The 23,833-nt window shown below is 41.9% G+C and overlaps 1 protein-coding gene across 2 annotated transcripts in view; it reads left to right on the top strand.

Annotated features, from left to right (window-relative positions):
• Nucleotides 1-23,833, top strand: part of RAD50 (RAD50 double strand break repair protein) — a 484,618-nt gene that overhangs the window by 86,879 nt on the left and 373,906 nt on the right. For both annotated transcript variants that reach the window (XM_069244739.1, XM_069244738.1), the window contains exon 4: nt 19,916-20,067. In XM_069244739.1, coding sequence (XP_069100840.1) covers nt 19,916-20,067 — 152 coding nt within the window. The remainder of the gene's footprint in view (nt 1-19,915; nt 20,068-23,833) is intronic.

Below are 23,833 nucleotides of genomic sequence, written 5' to 3'. Positions count from 1 at the left end.
AGAAAGAAGAACGGGGGGTTAGGCATTCAGTGGACGGATAGACGGGAGTAGAAGCGCCATCTTCAAATTGAAATAACCATTATCTAATATTAATGGGCCCTGCGTGAAGATCTTTACAAATTTGGCGTCGAGGGCTGGGGAACACAATTCCTTTGTGTTGGCCTGCTTTGGAAACCCTCCATATTGGTTTTGCGAACGGGATTTTTAAATCCTGTTCGTAAGCTGCTTTTCCTTGCAGCGGGAAGAAGGAGCACCGACAACATCGGCAGAACCACCCGGGAAAGTATTGAAATATTACCCAGTTATTTTCTCCATAACAGACTTGGTAACACGTCTGTTATTGTCGCGTAGCAACACTAACTTCACGGACCACTGGTCGCAAGCGCATTTTAAAAAACACTCACTGTATTCAGCAGCGCTATCGCGCTCTGCACATTTTGGAACTAGCGTATGCACCATGAAACCGACACGCATGATTTATTGAGCATATTCTTACCGAGTAAGAAGCAGCATAACACCAGTCAAATTGTTTTTTTTTCTGTTTCCTGTTCTCCCGGCTTACTTCCTGTTCCACAGGAAAGAAAAGATTGTTAGTCTTTTCTTCATTGCAGTTGTAGTTTTTTTTTTCTTTGTATGCACTTGAAAAAAAAGGAAGGTTATTCTATTAACCACAATAAATATTATATAAAAAAAAAAAAAAAATAAGGAAAAGAGGATATGCAGTTCGAGGCTCCTGCTAAATTTCTACAACGTAAAGGGGGCCCACCTATACCATGGTCTAGGTGGAAGAAATAATTTTTAACTTAGTTGAAGGCTATTGATGAAGATGGAATGTCACAGGTAAGAAAGAAGAATATTTTGTTACATTGCTTGGGCTCTGAAGGGCAACTCATTTTTAGGACGCTACCGCAAGGAACTATTCAAGAAGAAGAAATTGATGTCTTTAAAGATGCCCTGAGTAAACTGGAAAATAGATTTAAACCGACTACAAGTATAGCTTTGGACAGATTTTAATTTTATGCTAGAGTGCAACAGGAAAATTAAACATTTGATGAATTTTTGACTGGATTACGAAGTCTGTCGATGCACTGCAATTTTGGACCTATTACCGACGAGATGATCAGAGATCAAATTATTGTACATGTGAGGAGCAGAAGGATTCAGGAACAATTGTAGGTGATGGGTGATCCAAAATTACAAGATGTGATAAATACAGCAAAGGCTTTGGAACAATCAGAAAAATGGATGAAGACATTACAAGACACTGAGAAGAGTAAAATATTGGATTTGGAAGTTGTTGGAGCAGTTGGAGATAGTGGAATCAGCAACAGAGTTACGTCCAGGAATACTACGTGGAATAAGAAAATATGAGAAAAATAAGAAAATTGATAGAATGTCATGTTATCGATGCAGGAGTTTGTCATCTTGCTAATTCTCTACAGTCTCCTGCAATTAGAAAAGAATGCAAAAAATGGGGAAAATTAGGACATTTCGCGAGAGTTTGTAAGGATGTTAAAGGGAGTGATGGCGGTCTCATGTGTATGAGGAGAGAGAGGAAGGAGTTGTGTTGTCTATTAAGAATGACTCTATCAACAAAAGTGGGAGAGAAGTGAAGCAGCCGAGGTGTACAGTAATTATTGAGGGTCAGGAACTGGAACTCATGGCTGACTCTGGGTCTCCTTGGACAATTATCACCTGTGATTATTTTGTTCAGAAATGTAATCTCATTTGGAGTGTATCTGATTTAGCATGCTCTGATATTGTTGCTGAAGGTTTTGATGGCACTGCAATCAATAGTATGGGATATGTAAAAACTGTTATATGTTTTAAGGAACGTTCTGCAGAAGTCAAAATGTATGTGGCTAAAAAAGGAGTTAATGTTTTGGGGTGGAGAGACCAAGCAGAGCTAGGGATAATTTTTAATCCTAGGTCTTGTGAACCCTTGATGTTGATTGGAGAGGGTGAAAAGAGTAATTGGATTGTCTCTAAATTTCCGCTTGTGTTTTCTGAAACCTTGGGTAAGTTAAGGAATTACAGTCGTAAGATTAGGCTGAAAGGGAATGCTAAACCGGTTGGGCAAAAATGAAGGAATGTTCCTATTGGTGTGCGTGAGGAGTTGAAAAATATTTTGATGGAGATGGTTAAAGAGGGAGTTATTGAAGAAGTGGAATCCTCTGAGTGGGTTTCACCCATTGTTTTAGCTCGGAAACCTGATAATTCGTTGATGCTTTGTGTGGATCTGAGGGTATTGAATGCAAACATTATAATCAACTGTCACCCTTTACCTAATATGAATGAAGTTGTTAGCATGCTGGATGGGGCAAAAGAATTCTCTACATTAGATTTGAGATCGGCATATCATCAAATTGAACTCACTGAAGATTCCAGACATCTCACTGCGTTCATCACTCCACAGGGACTATTCCAATTTAAACGTATGCCCTTTGTGTTGGCATCTGCAGCATCAGTGTTTCAGAGGGCAATGTTTACTTTGTTAAAAGATATGGGCAAATTTGTAAAGTGCTTTCAAGATGATGTGTTGGTCTATCCTAAAGATGAAGAAGAACACAAAGATCATTTGGTTGAAGTATGCAAAGTGTTCAACATGAATGGGTTAACCTTGAAATTCAAGAAATGTCACTTCTTTGCTAAATCTGTTGATTATTTGGGACATACTGTCTCTGGGGATGGAGTGGTGCCTAAGCGTTCACCTGTCAAAGCCATTATCGATGCACCTACACCTGATAATCGGGAAAAACTATTGTCCTTTGCAGGATTGAGTGAATACTATAGCAAGTTCATTGAAAATTTTGCAACTAAGATGGAACCTTTGAGAGAATTGACCTGCAAAAATGTGGAGTATATGTGGTCTGAAAGGCAGGAGAATGCATTTGAAGCTATAAAAAGGGAAATTGCTTGTGGGCCTACTCTCAAACCTTTTAATGTTTAGGTGAAGTGTATAGTGACAGTTGATGCAAGTATGTATGGTGTTGGGGGTATAGTGTCTCAAAGATGTGGCAAAGATGTATGGAATGTTACGTTTGCTTCACGTACATTAAATGACGCAGAAAGGAGGTATGCTGTTATTGAGAAGGAGCTAGTAGCTTGTGTTTGGGCAATTGAGCACTTCCGAAATTATATTTGGGGTTCACGGTTTATTCTTCAGACAGATCATAAACCCTTGGTGGGCATTTTATCTCTGGGTGGTGGTTGGAATACGACAACCCGTATTGCAAGGTTAGTCTCGAGATTGCAGGAATATTATTTTCAAGTGGAGTATGTGCCAGGAAAAAGTAATTCTGTAGCTGATTGTCTGTCGCAACTTCCTCAAAAAGATTCAGATAATTTGGATGCATAGGCTTCAGTTGATTTGGACATTGTATCTGTTGTTTCTGAATTTATTTCTGAAGAATTCAGGGCTATTGAGAAAAAAAAATGGGTTGAAAAGGATCAGAAAGATTTGACTTTACAAGAAGTCAGGAGTTGTGTGAGATCTGGTTGGCCGAGGAAAGAGGGTATTCTAGAAGAGGTTGCACCTTTCTTAAAAGTAAAAGATGAATTGCAGATTGAAAATGATCTGGTATTTAAAGGGGGGAAATGTGTTACACCTAAAGGCATGCAAACAATCATTTTGAAGTTGGCTCATGCATGACATCCTGGTATGTCATCCATGAAAAGGTTGATACGTACTTCTTTTTGGTGGCCAGGCATGGATAAGATGGCGAGAAGACTGTCAGGGAGTGTGGTGTGTGTGTGAATGCTGAGAAGATGTTGAGGACTGTGCCAGCTCCTTTACGTCCGTTCAGTAGCCTGATTCTCTGTGGCAAAAATTGGGGTTTGATATTTCTGGTCCGTTCCCATTTTTGCCTTACGAAGCCCGGTTTGCTTTAGTATTAGTGGACTGTCATTCTAAGTGGGCAGAAGTGAAACTGGTACCTCAAGTCACTTCGGCCGTTGTCATTGAGTTTTTTAAAGAGGTGTTTGCTAAAGAAGGGTATCCAGAGATTCTGGTGTCGGACAACGAAGTTCAATTGGTGTCGAAGGAGATGCAGAGATTCCTCAAGTATTGCAACATTAAGCATATAACCACCTCATTATATGAACTACAAGAGAATGGTCCGGTTCAGAGGTTTAATCGAGTTCCTAAGGAATGCATTTGTTGGGCACGGGGTTTTGGAGGATCTTGGAAGGAAAAAGTGAGGGGAAAAACTATAGTATTACCGTATCACTCCCCACAGTACCACAGGTGTCAGCCCATTTAAGTTATTAAGAGGTAGAGATCCTGTGTCCAAACTTTGTCCCTGGTGGTTTAAACAAAAACTTAGTAAAGGATCTGATGGAGTTAATGTGGAAAAAATATGAGACTATATGAAGGTGAATCAGGAGAAGAGTAAGGAAGTGTATGATAGGACGTGGAGAGTGAAAGAACCAACGCTTATTGTAGGAGATTGGGTCAGAGGGAGGAAACCAGGTCTGATAAGGAAAGGTATGCCAAGATTTGGTAAAGCCATGAAGGTGGTAAAAGTGTTTAAAAAGAAGGAAGTCACACAAGATGGCAAAGTTTGGAATGTGAATAGACTGGCTAAGTGTACTCCTGAACATGGTGATGCATTGAGTGGAGATTTTGCTGTTTCTGGACCAATAATGCACCAGCGACTAGTGGAACCTGTTTGTGAGGACGTAAGTGTGCAGGGTGCAAGAAGTGGGGTTGATGGAAGTGAGATTTCTGAGTATGTTGATTGCAGGGAGAGTGATGAGGAGAGTAGTATGGATGAATGTGTGAAGGAAGATTCCATAGCCTCGAGAGTGAAGTTCGAGGGACGTCCAAGACAAGTGTCTTCTCGGCTAGTGGACTTTGTGTAAATGTGTAGATTAGTGCACCCATTTTCTTGATTTCTAGAGTTAGAACTTTCGGATATTTCCTTTTATTTTATGTTTTAAATTTTTTATTTTATTTAAGGGGGGAAATGTGTTGTATTTGGGTAATTTAATTGTTGATATCCTCTTTAAGAAACTAGAGTGTGGGAATTTAGAGTGCAGGGGGGGGGGAGAACGTGGAGAAAGAAGAATGGGAGTTAGGCATTCGGTGGGCGGATAGACGGGAGTAAGACGCGTCATCTTCAAATTGAAATAAACATTATATAATATTAATGGCCCTGTGTGAAGATCTTTACAACCTCCCTCTGCATTCCAAACACTGCCTGTTGGTTTATGTGGACATGCCCACATAACATTTTGCAGACCAAACATTTGTATATGTACAAGTAAAGGCACAAAACAGTAGCTGTGATCTATAGTGTTTATTGTGCATACAGTGGCAAACAGGCGATGAGTGGGGTCATGGTAGATGGAATCCTCAGAGTAAGTGGCACAGCTGTAGGTAGCACAGGTCCAGTGCCCATGGGCCATTGAACAGTCAACAGGGTGTCTCAGTGGCACACAAGGGAAAGTAATCAGGAGAGGTTCACTTCCTGGCAGTGAGTTTGGTCTTGGCATCTGCTCCAGCCAGATGTCTGGGTGGAAGTCCACGTTTGCAGGGGGTTCTTCAGCTACAGAGGGAGGGGTGACTGGGTCCTGTGGTTCCCCTGGCAGGGCCTCCATTCCACTAGTAGCCACAGATGTATAGGGGTCAGGTGTGATGTGGCTAGTGAAATGGGCCTGCTGGTGGGTAGGGGCGGCACTCATGATGGTGGTGAGGTCCCTGAGCACCCCTGCAATGGAGGCCATGGTGGCATAGTGGACCTGCGCTGCTGCATGACCTCCTGGTGGTATTCCCTCTGCAGCCTCTGGTTTTCCCCCCCAACATGGATAAGATCTGGCCCATCCTGTCCTGGGATTGTTGATATGCTCCCAGGACTTGGGAGATGGCTTCCTGGTCACAGGCCTCCTTAGGCTGCTCCATCCTCTGACCCACAAGTTCTCTCCCACGTCCCCTGCCCCCATGTGTCTGTGCCCCTGGCACAGTGTGCCCACTCCCTGTTTCACCAGGACCTTTTATTGTCCCTGTACTGTGGGGCACACAATTGATTGAACAGTCCTTGGGGCATAGATTTGGGGACGAAGGGTTAGCTGAGATGCTGGTGACACAGGGGTGGAGGTTCGGTGTTTGATCTGGGCAGTGTAAGGCAAGGAGTGGTAGACTGACCAGTGGCTGCAGATGGGCCAGGTAGGTCTTCACTGTCCAGACATCCTGCGGTATTGTCCTCAATGAGGCCTTCATCTTGAGGAGGGCTGGCAGTCTCTGGTAACCTCTCTGTGGTGACAGTGGCAGGGGTACCTGTGGATGGAGTGAGGGAGTGTTAAATGTTGGAGGTGTGTATGGTTGTCTGTTAGTCTGTTGCATACAGTGGCACCGGAAACAGTGTTGCTGCTAGTGCACCATATGAAATACGGATTGTAAACTTATATGTGAACATTTTGATTTTATTAATGCTTTTTACTTAGTGCTTAATTTGTCACTAGAAACCTGCTGGTGCCCCAAGCTCGGCTTTGGAACACACGGTTGGTGCATTTAAATGTGCAAGCACTGAATGCTGGAGCAGCGTAGTTCCACTGCCATCTTGTGCCTCTTTAGTCCATTTATAGGCACTTCCTGCCCCATACCTCAGTCTTGCAACTATTAGCTGGCTAAGTTTGTGATTTTTTACGTCTTTCTCTTCTCCTGCCTATCCCATATGTGCCTTTTGCTCGAAGTAAATGCTTGATGCAGAAAACTAAGTTCGACCCTGAAATAGAAGTGCTGGTTCCCCACACCTTCTCAAATTAACCACTGCTTACAGGTAAAGCAAACATGAGCCTTTCCCAGGCACATCTCTAAGTCTATACAGCACACTGATTTTCAGCTTGGGAACAATGGCATGCGCTTTTGTTTTCAGCATGTGTGAGCCACAATGTGGCCTGTTAGTTCGAGTACTTTATATAGTTACCAGTTTCTTTATATATACATATTTGTTTTGTGGGTGACAAAGATTCTGAGTTTAAAAATGTTTTGGTTGTACGTTTTTTTTTTTTTGCTTGCCTTTCTCTTCCCTGCCTATCCCATATTTGCCTTTTGCTTGAAGTAAATGCTTAGTGTAGAAAACGAATTGCCGGCCCTGGGGAAAAAACAAACAAAAACGTACTGGTGGCCCACAACATAATCCACCATGCTGGGCTCAGTGTACCAAATGGAATACAGACTGTAAAACCATATTTGAACTTTTTGAATTTATTTACGCTTTTTACTCTTCTTTGAAACCTGTGGTTGCTGCATGTGTGCTGAGGTAGTGTAATTCTATAGCCATGTCGGACCTCTTTAATCTATAGCCCCTTCCTGCCCCTTTACCTCGGTTTTGCAGCTTTTTGCCATCTCGCTTTGTGACTTTTTTTGTCTTTCTCTTCCCCTGCCTATCCCATATATGTGTTTTGCTGGAAGTAAATCCTTTATGCAGAAAACTACGTTCCGGTGCTGAAAAAAAAGTTCTGGAACCCCACACCGACTCAAATTAAGCACTACTTATAAATAAAGCAAAAGTGTGACCTTCCCAGTTCCCGCTGTAAGCCCACACAGCAAGCTGATTTTCAGCTTTGGAGTGATAGCATGCACTTTGAGGCAGCGTAATTCTACAGTTATCTCTGACCTTTTTAATCCATTTATATGCACTTCCTGCTCCTTTACCTTCTTTTTGCAGCTTTTAAAAGGATACAGAGTTCAATCATTGTTTTGGTTATATGTTATTTTGTCTTTATCTTCCCTGCCTATCCCATATGTGTGTTTTGCTTGAAGTTAATGCTTAATGCAGCAAACTAAGTGCTGACCCAGAAACAAAAGTACTGGTGCCCTGCACCAGAAACCACCATGTTTCCGCCAGTGTAGCATATAGAATACAGACTGTAAACGTATATTTGAACATTTTGATTTTAATACTTTTTAGTTGATGCTTAATTTGTTACTAGAAACCTGCTGGTGCCCAAAGCTCTCCTTCAAAACCTGCGTTTGCTGCTTTGAAAAGTGTGAGCACTGAATGCTGAGGCAGCGTAATTCCACAGCCGTCTTAGGCCTCTTTATTTACAGGCACCCCTACCCCTTACCGCAGTTTTGCAGTTTTTTGCTGTCTCACTTTGTAACTTTTTTTCATCTTTCTCTTCCCCTGCCTATCCCATATGTGTATTTATTTTATCCAAAGTAAATACTTGATGCAGAAAACTAAGTTCTGGCCCTGAAAAAGAAGTGCTGGTGGCCTGCTCCGGCTCAAATTAAGCATTGCTTACAAGAAAAGCAAAGGTGTGCCCTTCCCAGGCCAAGCTGTAAGTCTACACAGCACGCAGATTTTCAGCTTGGGCGTGTGCTTTGAGGCATTTTTAATCCATTTATATCCACTTCCTGCTTCTTTAGCTCCTTGCAGCGTTTTGCTTTTGCAACGCTTTTTTTAGTCTTTCTCTTCCCCTGCCTATCTCATATTTGTCTTTTCAAATGAAAATACTTGATGTAGAAAATTAAGTTCCGGCCCTGAAAAAGAAGGTGCTGGTGCCGCACACTGGCTCAAATTAAACACTTGTTACAAGTAAAGCAAAGATGTACCTTTATCAGGCCCAGCTGTAAGTCTACACAGCACGCACATTTGTAGCTTAGAAGCGATGGTATGCACGTTGAGGCAGCGTAATTCTACCATAATGTTGGGCCTTTTTAATCCATTTATATCCACTTCCAGCTCCTCTACCTCCTTCTTGCAGCTTTGATCTTTCTCAATCGTAACACTTTTTTCATCTTTCTCTTCCGCTGCCTATCCCATATTTGTCTTTTGCTTGCAGTAAATGCCTAATGCAGAAAATTAACTTCCAGCTCTCACAAACAAGCGTTGACGAAGCCAAAAGGATTCGGCTCAGTAAAATCTGTTTTGTCAATGTGTTTTTTAGACATTTTACATTGCAGCGCTAGCAACTATGCAGCATGTCTTAAAGTTAAAAAAAAAAAAAAAAAAACAGTATGACACGGTCAGCACTGGCCTTGTCATAGCCTTTTTAAAAAAAACTATAAACCATGTTGTACAACAGCTAGCACCGCTTGCAACATGTCTATACATTGACGGCGCCATACATGCTGAACAATGGCTAGCGCTGTGTAACATATCTAATAAACATTGACAAAACAAGAGTACGTAGAGACTAAACCTATTGGCTTTGCCAATGCTTGTTTTGTATGGTTACCTCCAACTTTTGGAATGATGCTGCTGTTTTTTCAACTCTGAGAGTGCACTGAAGCCTGGTAACCAGATGTCAGTGCATGTGTCTTAACCTTAAGCTGTGTATGTTTTGATTAGCTTATAACCAAGTGGTATAAGCCAGTGGTTCCCAACCTTTTGACTCCTGAGGACCCCCAATAAATCATTACTGGAAGCCGGGGACTCTCAGCAATTTGCATGATTTAATTTTCAAACATTAAAACAGTAATTCACAAAAAATATAACAAGTACACACCAAACAAATACTCAAATTACTAAAGATAAAATTATTTTATATTGAAAAAATATGCAAAAATCTAAACATTTTATTGGGAAGGTTGATGCTGCATCTCGGTAACTACCTTTTCAATGTTTCTTTTTTATATTTTTTTATTTTTTTTAAGGAAAGGTGAATCCTCAGGTCAGATTCTACATTTCCGGAGCGATTTCTGTTTTTATTTTTTAGGTATGCAAGATCTGAGTAAGCTTTTTCACATAAATAAGTGAAGGGGAAAGGAAGTAAACCATAAGGGCCTCTCATCTCTCCCTAGCCTCTCTGTCTCATGTACTTCATTTGTTTTATAGCACCTCTCATACCACTGTAGGGTTACAGGGCACTTTACAGGGGACTACAAAATGTAGGATTCACATGTCATCCACGCTGGTAGGCGTTTTCTAAGAGGGCTTGGTCCGGAGAAGCACAAACTTAGGATTCAGAACACAGCACAGTGATTAGCGATGATGTTAGCACAGTGCTTAATTTGTAAATAAAAACATGCCGGTGCCCAAAGCGCTCCTCTTAAACATGTGGCTGCTGCAATTAAATGTGGGTACCCGAATTACTGAGGCAGCATAATCCTAAACCATCTTGGGCCTCTTCAATCCATATAAAGCCACTCCCTGCCACTACAGCTCACTCTAGCAGCTTTCTACTTTCTCCCTTTGTGACACTTTTTCATTTTTCCCTTCCTCCGTCTTTTCCATATGTGTCTTTTGCTCACAACAAATGCTTGAGGCAGAAGAATAAGTCCCGGCCCTCAAAAATAAGTGCCAGTGCTCAGCACCGGAAACAACAACCACAAATTAAGCACTGTGTTAGCAATAAGAATGTATTTCTACACAAGCAAACCTTTTTTGCAGAATAAGGAAAATGAAAGAATAGGGAAAAAACAACTTTCTAATTTGTGCCATGCGGTTTGCATGCAGCTCTTTAATGGCAGTTCACAGCTCACTGTGCTAGATTACGATTATGAACTGCATAGTAACAAAAGAATCTCTATAACATAAGCAGTAACCCACTGTGTCATGCACATGAAATACAGTTTTTTGCATGATACACATTCTTTGCAGCAGGCATATTAACCATCTGTGCTACCTTTAAGTCAAAACTGCCACTGCACAAAACTCCCATCTCTCTCCAGCAGATACATTAATCACTTGAGTTGGCTTGACACTTTTATTTTTGCAGTACAAGGAGCTTTGCAGTGCATTTAAAACTGCTCAACAAAGGAAGTAATAAATATGAAAACAAACAGGCATGTGTTTGTCAGAGGCCCCAGCTGGAGAAGTGCCTTCCTCCCAGCCCAGGCCTGCGGACCCCTTGGGAATGTGTCATGGACCCCTGGGGGTGTGCGGACCACAAGTTGGGAACCACTGATATAAGCTACTTCAGTTGTTACTTGCAAATTTTGTTGCTGTGCTTACAACTTCCTTCTTTTGGTTTTGGTGCAAATTGCTTTTTCACATGGTCACTGTTTTTATTTTATTTTTTGTGTTTTGCAAATAAACTCTATTCATTATTTTTTTATGATTTAACAGTTTCAGGATCAGGGCGTTTTACAAAGTAAAGCACTTGGTTGTTAATTTCAAATGGAAATAAACCCGCCTTTTTCTGTGTTGGTCGCACCATAACATAGTATCTTATGTGGCCAAAAGAGGGCCTAAGGGACACCTAGGGACAGCCTGTCGTACTGTACCCTTTTCCTACTTCATGCACATTACAATAATAAATGTTGCAGGCTTTTTGCAGCTAGGATATTACATGCATAAAAACGTTAATGTAAACATGTTGCTCCTGCTTTCAGTTCACATGCTTTTCTCAATCTTGCACTCCCTACGAGTGTTTGCTTTTTCCAGGATGTTGTTACTTATTTTTTTCACAGCCAGCATATTACTCTTGACTCCCTTCCCTCATAACCTATTTCCCATTATCTGGTTCTCCAGTGCCGCAAGGTCATGCGAATGGCAATCGCGCTATGCAAATATCAGTATTCCACTGCATAAAAAAAAAAACACAAAAAGAAAAAAAAATACTGTTTTCAACCCCAATACCTCTAACTTTTGCAAATGCGAGACCTAATGCATTGCCAATGTTTGTTTTTATTTCTACAGTTTCAAGGACTTTTGATGACTTGTAAACTGAAAGTCTTTCCATAAGTAGTACCTTCCATTGACCCAATTCCTCTCACTGTATTTGTTGTAGACATGCTCTAAGAAGAATGTAAAATTCGAAATTGCAACTCCCTTTTTTTGGGAAGATCTGAAAAGCTAGCGGTATTTTAGTTCTGCTGCGTCAGTATATATTTGCGTCATCTTTAACATGTGGTTGACATTAATGTTTGTCAAAAGGATATGTTTTGAAAATGCAGAGCATTGCAATGTGATTGTACATTCAAGTGTGCTCTTACCTGATATCCTTATTTTCGAATTGTTAGGTTGGCTTGAAACCAGAAACCTATATGAATTTGTTAACGATCTGCTATTACATGTTAATGCCGTTAGTACTGCTTGCTTATGTTTGGAAATGAGATGAATTTTTCTTAACTGTTATGCCAAAAATTCACAAATAAAGACTCTTAACCATATTTAATGCTAGCAATACCTAGTCCAGCACAAACCACATCCAACTTCTTGTTCATAAAAGATTTAGCCAGCAAGCGTGCATAATGCAGGGAAGTGGTCAAGATGGTGAAACAAGTATTCTTTTAATAGATAAGTTTTATATTCTAAACGTAAGTTGTTTCTTAGAGTGATTGACGAGAACTACTTACAGAAGACTGAAAATGTGGTGGACCAGTGTAATACGTTTGACTCCTGTTTGTTTTGTCAGTAACTTAGTGCAGATGTGTGCGATTTATGTGCACCCATATTTTATTCCATCGCTTTGCATTCTGTGGAGGTTTGGATATTTTTAAATATCTTTCTATCTTTTAGGCAATAACTTGCAGAGCAAAGTACTACATTCAGTCTTTGTTTCTACTGAGGCTGTTGAAACAATGGCAAGTGACACCAATTTAGAAAGGGCTATAGACCACAAAATGAGCCTGGCCTAAAAGTTGCTCCCCTAAACGTTGAATTGTCATGCCGTTAACCCTTTTGCTGCCAGGCTTTTTCCCCCCTCGGGTGCCAGGCCTTTTTTTGCTTATTTGGGGCAGTTCGCGCATAGGCCCTCATAACTTTTTGTTCACATAAGCTACCCATGCCAAATTTGTGTCCTTTTTTTCCAACATCCTAGGGATTCCAGAGGTACCCACCGTTTGTGGGTTCCGTGGAGGAGACCAAGAAATTAGCCAAAATGCAGCAAAACATTAGTTAAAAAAAAAAACAAATGGTGAAAAAAGAGCTGCAGAAAGCGACTTGTGGTTTTTCTCCTGAAAATGGCATCAACAAAGGGTTTGCAGTGCTAAAATCACCAACTTCCCAGCTTTCAGGAACAGGCAGACTTGAATAATACAACCACATTTTTCAACATAATTTTGGCATTTTACTGGGACATACTCCATTTTTACTATATTTTGTGCTTCCAGCTAAGGACAGAAATGGGTGGGAAACCAATGCTGGATCCCCGAAAGCTAAACATTTCCGAAAAGTAGACAAAATTCTCAATTCAGCAAGGGGTCATTTGTGTAGATCCTATAAGGTTTTCCTACAGAAAATAACAGCTTGACTAAAGAAATATTGAAATTGAGGTGAAAAAAACAGCCATTTGTCTTCACGTTTTACTCTGTAACGTTTTCCTGCAATTTTTTATTTTTGAAAGCAATATACCATTACGTCTGCTGGACTCTTCTGGTTGCGGGAATATATAGGGCTTGTAGGTCCATCAAGAACCCTAGGTACCCAGAGCCAATAAATGAGCTGCAGCTTGCAAAGGGTTTTCATTCTATACCGGGTATACAGCAATTCATTTGCTGAAATATAAAGAGTGAAAAATAGCTATCAAAGAAACCTTTATATTTCCAAAATGGGTACAAGATAAGGTGTTGAGAAGCAGTGCCCCCTAGGGGGCAGATGGCCCTTCCAATAATAGGCAGACGTGCACCTAAGGGGAGCAGATGTGGCCAACAGTAATGTGCCCCCATGGGGAGCGACCCTTGCCCAAGGGGGGTGCCCCCAAACAAAACACACACATACACACCAATCCCTGGTGCCTGAGTGGTTTCTGCCCCCTGGGGGGCAGATCGGCCTAATAGAAATAGGCCGCTCTTCCCCCAAGGGGGGGCAGAAATGGCCTAAAATAAATTTGACCCCCAGGGGAAGGACCCTTACCTAAGGGGTCACTCCCCTTGCATGAAATTGACCTAAAAACAAATCCCTGTTTTTTTAGTGGTTTCTGCCCCCCCTTGGGGGCATATTGGCCTGATAAAAATAAGCTGATCTGTCCCCAAGGGGGGCATAAATGGCCTAAAGATAATTTTGCCCCCGGGGGAGCGAGCCTTGCCTAAGGGGTCGCTCCCCACATATAAACAAATAAAAGAACAATAAAAGAAAATAATTCCTGATGTCTAGCAGTTTCTGCCCTCCCTTATGCATTTATATTTAAAAAGAAACAAATCCCTGGTGTCTAGTGGGCATTTCCGCTGCCCGATCGCATCACGATCGGGCAGCAGAAATGCTCAAAGAGACATGAAAGAAAAGGCCTTCCCTTTAATGTCTCTGTGCCGCCCACAGCCCCAGGATCGGAAGAGAAATGCAAAGCATTTCTCTCCAATCTCGCTGGAAGCCATGCTTCCAGCGCGGTTGGGGCAGCCTCTGATGAGTGATGTCATCAGACGTCACTTGGGGGGGGTATTGGGGGATGGAAGGGGAAGCGATTCCCCCTCCATCCCTGCCCTAGGGAGGGGGGGAGGCTCATGGGGGGAGCGCTATCCCTCCCCCCCATGAGGCAGTCGCACGGCGTTAACGATTAAGTCCTTGGTGCCTCAGCACCGCAGCCAATGACGTAACCGTTACGTCCGTGGCGGCCAAGGGGTTAAACTGTAATTCCAAATGAATTCCCATTGCTTTGCTACTTAACTAGCTAGAGTTAATCTACATTAGCTCAAACTTAGTTAGTTGAATTTAGTCACTCATGCTGCTCCTAGCATTCTGTCTGGTTAAAGGTGAAGATGCAGTACGATTAGCTGCCATTCACTTTTATAGGTTGCTTACTTTAGCACTGGCTGGACTGAAAATGTTTGGATTGGGACTGAATTTAGACATGAAATCTATTTAACAATGGGGAGTCACTTTAAATAGTGGCCAGTGAGGTTGATGTAGGTTCATGTACAGTAGTCTATTGCAGTGAAAAATGGGTGACTATGTCCTGCAATGGCTTTCCATGTGACATTAGTGGGCCTGCTAAAGGAATTAACGTTTTTTTTTTCTTCTGCTGAGTGTTCAGTTGTCAGTTGCTTAGCTTTTGGAGTTAATGTTTCGATCTTTGCTCATAATATGACTTTGATGTTATTGTATATTAATGCAGGTCTGCTCATTTAGGTGAACTTTTTTGTTTTGGTCTAAGTGGAAAACGCTTAGAGTCTACTGGGTCGTCTTGGTGTCCTTATAGCGTTCACGGTTGAACTGTTAAGATGGCAGAGCTTAGCCAGCTCTAAAACTTGGAGGCACTTGTAATGGTAATGCAGTACCAGGAGTTGTGTAATGTTGTGAGGGGATGTGAAATTATGGCTTGATCTTATGTTCCATTTATGTGGCAACCACTTTGCCAGCTATGAAGCTTGAGGCCACATCGGGTACATGGTGGTGCAGGTAGGTGACTAATGTGCATTGTTGATGTAGTAATAAGTTTAAGGGTAATTTAATATGGATGGGCTTTTCACTTGGTAAACACCTAGCGAGCTAAAAGGCTTGGAGCCAGTGGTCAGCATGAAGCAGGCTTCCAAAAACGTACATCATGCTGTGCTGACGGTTCCCAGACTGGCCCTATAGCTCAGGCTAGTCCTATGTCCGGTGGGTGAAAGAAGTATGGATGACAAGTGCAAGAGTCCCTACTCTGAGTAATTTTAACTTGGCACTCAGGTAGGTAAATACCAGCTGCCCGCTTGGGTGCTTTTCTCACTCTCCTTGGAACTTGGTGGCTCGAGTCCTCCCAGTTGTCCCTGATGATCTCTAACTGGCTCATGCCCAGGCCATTCAGGACGGTCTTGATGCAGCCAAGTTCACAATACTTTGTGGCTTGGACCCCAACAATTCCATCTGGTGAGCCATTGGCACTACTGTTCCTATTTGCTTGGCCTCCGTCCACCAGTTTTTCAGACAATGTCCAGTCATCCCTCCTGGACATGTCGTTCGACAGGACTCTCCTCTTTTAGAACAAGGTGGACTGTGCCCTCTAGTGGGTCAAGGAGAGCAAGGCTAAGGCACGCTCCCTGGCCTTATATTCTCCACCTTAGCAGCCACATCAGCCCTGCCGTTCCTTCCATTACTTCAACAGAGGTACCCAATACCACCAACAAGCCCAAGCCCAGGAAGGTGCACAGTTTTGTGGCTGTGGTGCCTACCCCCCCATTGTCAAGGACAGTGGACCCACCAATCCACTACATCCTCTGCGGCCCCAGCTGCTAAACCCTTTTAGGATGCCCTTTTTGTGAAGTACAGCCAGGTTGCCATGTTGAAAGGCCATAACATCTGATAGGTGTGTCCTATATATTGTTGGTAAGGGCTGTGCCTACCCTTCCTGTCTCCGCCGCTGCAGTTTGCACCGTCCTCTAATGATTGACGGACCTAGAATAGATGGTGACTAGATTTGCAGGATGCCTTCTTCCATGTACTTGCAATGCAGGTCTATCACACTACCTGTGGTTCGTGGTGGGACAAGAGCATTTTCCCTTTGCTGTGCTTTCATTTCAACTCACTAGTGCCAGTCCTGGGTTTCAGTGAAGTTGACTCTGTGGCTGCTGGGACTGATGGCCTCCTGCATTCTGCTGATCAAGGATGCCAGATGGCATATGCTGGCTTTGCAGTGGAATTGGATGTCTGAGTGGGTCCAACATCAAGAGGACTTCTCAAGCCATGTTCAAATGTCAGAGGAGACTGCAAGAGATCTGCAGTAGTGGTTGCTGGATTGCAGTTGGGTCAGAGGCACACCCTTCTCTCCCCCCCCCCCCCCCCCCTAGAGCTGACAGTGGTGATGATGCATTGCTTTTGCTTCTGGGTTGGGGTGACCATCTAGAAGAGACAAGAGGCCTCTGGTCTCCAGGTCAGTCCAGACCCATCTGAAGCCATCTGCCTTGCTTTGAAAACCTTTCTGCCATCCATCAAAGGGAGGGGGGTGTACAGGTGGTAATGGACAACACCACTGCCTTGTGGTACTGCAACATACAGGGCAAGTGGGGTCATGGACCCTGTGCCAGGAGGCTTTGCACCATTGAATATGCCTGGCCCACCAGGCATATTCCTTGTAGTGAACCACCTGGCAGGATCAAGAATGCCAGGGTAGACAAGCTCAGCCATTGACATCTGGTGGATCATGAGTGGCAGTTGCACCCAGAGGGTGTAAGGTTTCTTCTGAGCATTTTCAGAACCTTGGCTCATTTTGTTTACCACTGCTGAAAACGTGCAATGTCAGAACTTCTGTGCATTGGAATTTCCAAAGCGTCTCTCAGTCAGAGACTCGTTCTGCTACAAGTGAAACTCGGAGTCCTGTATGCCGTGCTTCCGAAACCATTTCTGCTCAGAGTCCTCAAGTAAATCAGGATCGGCCAGGCCTAATTCATCCTAGTGGCCCAGATTGGGCATGGAGAGTGTGCTATCCAGAATGCCTGGGCTTGAGAATCTGTCCTCCAGTCAAGCTACCCCTCTGGGAGGACCTGCTGTTGCAGCAACAGGTCAGAGTGCTTCATCTAGGCCTATACAGTCTTTGCCTTCATGCGTGGAGATTGAGCAGCGACAGCTGAACACCTTCAACCTTCCCCAGGAGGAGGTTGATGTCCTATTGGAAGCCAGCCATCCCTTATCTAAAAGTGTATATGCCTGTAGTTGGGACGAATTTGTGGTTTGCTGCTGTGCTCAGCAGAAAGGGCTCCCTAAAAGTTAACCATTCTGATGTTTTGTTGTTTGTTTTGTCCTTAGCCCGGCAAGGCCTTGCTCCAGGCACGGATAAAGATTACCTTTCCGCTCTTTCTGCCTTTTTTGTTTTGCTCGATCAGCCCTTTTTGTTTAAGTCTCCAGTTGTTATGTGCTTCTTGAAAAGCTTACATCTGTTGTCCCCCCCCCCCCCCCCATCCTTTGTCTGGCCTTGGGGGGACTTTAACTTGCTGCTTCACAGCCCTTCCTTGTGGTTTCTCATCCTCGGGACAGTGTTTCTCAAAAGCATTACATTGGCGCAATGTGTATGTGAGATTCAAGCTCTTTGTTTTCACCCTTCGCACATCCTCTTTTTCCCCAGACAAACTGGTTCTACAGACCCGGGCATTCTCAGTCTAAATTAGTGACCGCCGCGTTACGACTATCAAAACATTACTGTGCCTGCATTCTATGCCCCGCCGCACCACCAGTTTGTAGATAACTTCTTTGTGGGGTTGTCTGGAGTGAAGAAAGACAAAGCATGTGCAGAAAAAACCCATCTTCACGTGGGTCATGCTTTGCATTGAGATTTTCTATGCTAAGAACTGCATGCTTGCACCACGGGATAGGTGTGGAGACAGTTTTTAATTTCACGTCGAAATTAAGCATCAAACCAATTAAAGAAATGTTGACAATATGCAAATTAAAATGTTTATCAATTGCCACATATGATGCTGGACTTTGGGGTGTCTGGAATTTCCACCCATGCGGAATGTGTTGAATGGTTTCTTGCAAGCACTTCCATCTATCTGTGTCTTACTAAAGCAGGGCTACATTATATAAGCAACCTGGTCAAGCTCCCCCCCTTCTTTTATTTCTATTTGGACAAAGAAGGAAACTGCTTTCAGTCGATTGCTATAGTCTCATTGTGGTGAATCTGATAAAGATATGAATATTTCATGGCTAGCTTACATCAGAAGTGTGTTTTTTTTACTTTGACCGTGCCTGAATTTTTCTCTGATCTGTGAATTGATTATTACAACAATATAGTTAAGGGTGATTCCTTGCTTTGGACAAAATCAATAAAGAAAGTATTGAGTGCCAGAAACACCCTGCGGTAAACCACGTTAGTCAACACTACCTCTGGCATGGGTCTTATCTTGCGTGGGTCCACAATAATCACAGATTTTTCGTGATACGACTTAGGCTAAACATGGTACATTTTATGGTTGCTTTCCTTCAAACCCTGTTCTTATCATTATGATAGCCTACCAGTGTTAGTTGCCCCACTGACCACAATGCATTTTATGCTTTTTTGCAAATTTTATCCCCCGATCAGGAAGTGTTTTTTTGTACGAATTTTGAGGCACACAAGTTTAGGAAATAAACCGGTCATACTTTTTATTCAGTCATTACCATTGATTGACTTTTGGGTAGCAAACAAGTTTGTTCAGATTGCTATTATATTGCGGAGGACTTTATAATGTCATATTAGCCTCTTAAATCAACTTTGAAATCGGTTGCTTGTTATCTGTAATCAATTTGTGTTGCTACATTGGCATGGTTTGTATTGCTTTTCTAACTGTGTAGTTAAAAAAAAAAACATTTTTAGGAGTTTTAGAAATTTGTGTGATCTTGGATTCTTTTTTCTGTGTTTCCAATGGTGTCTATTGGTGATTATTGATTGGGGTGATTTTTTTAAATTTCTTTTATGCCTTTAGGGTTACTTTGTTAAAGGGATAAAGATTTTTATTTTTTTATTTTTTACTGCCTTTTTATTAGAATGAAAACTAGCATTCAGGTGTTCTTTAACTATTTTTCTTGGTTCACTTTCAGTGGCTAACCTTTTAATTTGCGTGCACACACATTTATTTTGCCGAAAGGTTGTGTGTGGTAAGATGGTAAGATAAAACAAAACAACTGATAGTTGTTTAAGGACTGTTGGGCTCCAGCTTGCGACCTCTGCTTGTGATGTACACTTGCTAGAAGGAAGTACCATGATCCTAGTTTGCCTATGCTGATATTTGTGCTTCGATTGCGGAGGGATCTGATGCCTTTTGCTATTATCCAGACCTAACCGAGCTGTATGGACATGGTGAGAGAGAAAGTTAAGACAGGACATGTCTAGGAAAAATGGAAGTGATGTTACAAGCATATAGAAGTGTAACAAAGTTTACATACAAGCACTTGAAATAAAGCTTTTTTGTAGAAGGTAGGATTGTACCTTTAAGGGAAGTTATGGTGCCGTGAAAGTACAAACCCAATAGAGTTGGTCTGTTTCCACAATAATCTTGAATATCGTATTGTGTACATAAGCTAACAGTTGGGATACACCGGTGACCTCTATAGACTTGATAATCGAAGCCTGGTGATGTCCTCTAGAGAGCTTTAGCATGTTATCGTCAAAAATATGTTTGTGATGTTTCTTCAAGGTGGCCCATGAGACTGATGTGCGAGCTCAGATTCGCCTGCAATTCCGAGACGTGAACGGAGAACTTATTGCAGTCCAGAGATCTATGGTCTGCAGTCAGAAAGGCAAGAAAACTGAATTCAAAACCCTCGAGGGAGTCATCACCCGAGTAAAGTATGCATTTTATTCTTGCTTTATTGATCTTTTTGAATGAAGCATTTTAATTGTTTTTCGCACCACTGTGATTAATATAGCTCTTTCCAAAACACGCCCTATGTGGCATAAACTGGACCTCCACCTCTCACAATTAAATCCACTCTAGTACCCAGCATAATAAAGTTCAATTTATGAAGTTGCACTTACAACCTAAAGACACCACCATTACAAAATGTCAGCCTCTCTTCTCATCTCCACACGTGTATAAGCTACCATCCTTCTCCCTTTCTCTCTTGTCTGTTCTACATCTTTTTATATTAAGGTATTTTCTTGAACATGGATAATACCCACATACCACACAATAACAAGAGTCATTTCCTCCATTTTTCTCTGTTCTCCACAATTACCCATTTTCTTTCTCTTTCCTATATATATATATATATATATATATATATATATATATATATATATATATATATATATATATATATATGATGAGTAGTACTTTAATGGTGTCATTAATGCCCCCTTTGTGCCTCATTTAATATTAATATCTCACTACAGTCCCTGTTTACCTTCTGTTTTGTTCCTTAAAGCTCAATAAAATAATTTGAAATAAAAAAATATAAATGTATGGGCCATGTCAAGGTAGGATGGCATTATGAGAAAGCATTAGGATTGTAACCAGTGAAATCTGCGACCACAAGACCATATCACAAATAAGCATTAGTGGCAGTATTTGGCAGAAATACTTATTTTGAAGGCAAATCTTTACTTTTCGTTTTTTCAATGACAGGTCATTTTTATAAAAAAGGGATCTTAAAAATCAGGGTATCAAACCTGATTTACAAGATTGGGCCTACTAACTGCATGTTGAGCAGAATGATGGCTACGTTTAATGCAGTTTACACATCTGTTCTATTGTTTTCATTGCCCATCTTTTTAACATTAAGGTTGAATGTTTCTAAAGCTAATATTTAGGCATTTAGAGCTTTCGGAAATATTCCATTGCAAAGTTTCTCAGAGACACTGTGAGCTCTCATTTGCAATAGATTTGATTGAGTTTGAATACCGGTAAGCCTTTTGATTTACTCCAGTAAGTCATCTATTCCTGGTGGTCTTTACAGCTGCTCATGATTATTAAGCATGGTGGCATTTTTGTCACATACCTTCCTTGTACTGTTTTTTACAGAAATAAAGTGGTACGTAGTAACCATGCTTCTCCATCCTTGGATGGTCCATCAGTTCAATTGATTTGAATTACTGCCCATTATCATGATGCTTATCACTGGTAAAATGTTATAAACTGCATTATTAAAAACGTACAGATTTAGTACTGTAACCTCTTCACCTCGTTGTTTGGGTAGGCCTTGCTGCCAAGGAGGCAAGTAGGCATAGAACTCGTTTCCCACACCACCTACTGTCACAGTGACTCTGAATATTCACTGCATGCAGTGTGAAGAGAATTTCCTGAGCGAGCTTTGCTATTTTCCTCTGTTCACATTACTCTTGCCTGCATCAAAGTATTGTAGCTGCTCAAATTCCTTGCTTACGAGTCTTATTCCTCTCTAGAACTTTTCATTTACTCGGGTCCAGTTACCTGGGCTCACTTAGGGTATGTTTCTGGGTGCCTTGGCAAGGGGAAAGCTCAAAGTATGCACATCTACTTCAAACCTCTCTACAATGGCTGAGCTTCCTGTTAAGGCTAAAAAGTGGCCAAAATGATCTTACTGAATGAAACCCATTTACATTGCATGCACTGCTGTATGTCAAGCACGCCTCCCAGAAATTAAACACCTGCCAGTGCTTTTCAGGCAAACCCGCAATGTACAATGAACAAGGTGGGTTATTGCCCTCAGGGAGGCATCTTCACTAGGAGTGCTTCTTTGGTTGGAAATGTCAGATATCAAAGCATCTTGCTGCACCACTTAGAGGGCATAAAATGGTGAAAGTTTCTGAGTTAACCTGGGAATCCTCTGCTGAAATCTTGCTAGTTGTTCTTCTGTTTTACAGTCCTTCCTATTGATGACAAAAGAGAGCATCAACATGTCCAGTGCCACCCAAAACCTTCTCCTCCTCATTCGCTCTTCTTTGTCAGAGTGACTCGTCTTCAATGAGCAGCCCTTGACCATCATCAAACACTGTTGATGACCGCCCCAATGTCATGCAGGTTGTTAAGGAAACCCTCATCAGCTAAACCATTCTCATGCATTGTCAAGAAGGTTCTCTCATTGTTTATGAATGTAGGGGCTTTGTCAACAGCAAAGCAAACCACACCAACGACTAGTTCATCAACATGAGAAACATTGACAGCAACCTCGCCATAAATGAATTGAATGTTGTCAGCCGCCAGATGGCCAGCGATACTGTCCACAGTTTTCCTAATGAAACTGGTATTGTAAATGAAGGAGGACGTGCAACTTCTCATAAAATTCTGCAGGAGGGTTAAGAGGAGGAGAAAGAAAAACAAGGAGATTCTGCATGCCCCACCCCAACAGTCAGAGTGGAGTTGTGTGTTAAACCTATGAACGAATTTACTTGTGTGGAGTAATTCTAAAGGATCTCAAAGTTTTGGGAGTGACATTTATTTCCTATAAATTGGGAGTGTGCCCAGCCATGTTGTTTATTCCTTATCAATTTTCTGTGACGTGCCCTTGAACCAAGGAGTGACGTAGATGTTTACAGAAGTCAAGTTTCTAGTTGCAACAGGGTAAATATATATAATTGAAAAACAGATATAAAAAAAGGTGAGTACACATACCATGTAATACACAAAACAGGCAAAAATATCTCTGTATAGGTGCTGACGTGAAGAATGCAGACTTTCAGAGTCAAACACGTTTGCCACGCTGTTAGTCGATCAGGGCATGAAATACTGTTTAAACAAATCATTTTTCATTCTTTTTGAAGCTTCTGTTTTGGAGACACTATCCTGCTGTCGGGAGAGAGGGAGTTCATTTGCCCCGCTTCATTTAGAGATGTGGAACCACTTAGACGGAGGAGCCTCAGTTGGTTCTTCTATTGAAAACCCTTTGCTGGTGGCTATTGGCCTCGCGGCTGCCAGCTTTTTAGTGTTGCAGACCAGAAAAATCAAGGCAACGCTACATATGGCAACAACACAGAATGTGTCCGAGCTACTGCTATTTTGAGGCTTTTAAACAAGGCACAACTTTGCTGGTGTTGAGTCTGAAACACCGAAACGATGGTGAGCGGCCACCATGACATGAGACCCACTCATCACTGAATTTTCAGCCAAGGTGCTTCCACTTTTCTATGATGGCACTTTAAGTGAAACCTCGTTGTCATAATGGCTGGTCACCGTGCAGCAGGCGAAGGCCAGGTGAAGGATAGCCCTCAACACCAAGGTAGGAGAAACATGTCAACTTTACAGCACCTGTCATCAACTGCCATGTCTACTAGGTTCCATGTCACATACCAGTACCTTTGACAAGAGTGACATCTGTGATGACATCAATAGGCTCAATGCAGATACCATACCGGACCTTTAACACTGAAAGGGTTTAAGCAGCCCATCTGCAAAAGCTTAAACAAGCTCCTTAGTCTTGAATTACCCCGGCCTTATGTCTGAGTTTCCAAGATTGTTTGAATACTGCCCCTACAAAAGGTTTGTACATAGCAATTAAAACAATAGCATTCTGAGTATTTTACATTCAAAAGGAATTAGGGGGTATTTTTGATGGATAACTTGGCATGGGGCAAACATCTATCTATCTATCTATCTATCTATCTATCTATCTATCTATCTATCTATCTATCTATCTAT

The sequence above is a fragment of the Pleurodeles waltl genome, chromosome 7, assembly GCF_031143425.1.
Source record: "Pleurodeles waltl isolate 20211129_DDA chromosome 7, aPleWal1.hap1.20221129, whole genome shotgun sequence".
Lineage (NCBI taxonomy): Eukaryota > Metazoa > Chordata > Amphibia > Caudata > Salamandridae > Pleurodeles > Pleurodeles waltl.
Note: the sequence above shows the minus strand (reverse complement) of the source record. Positions and strands in the feature narration are given on the sequence as shown.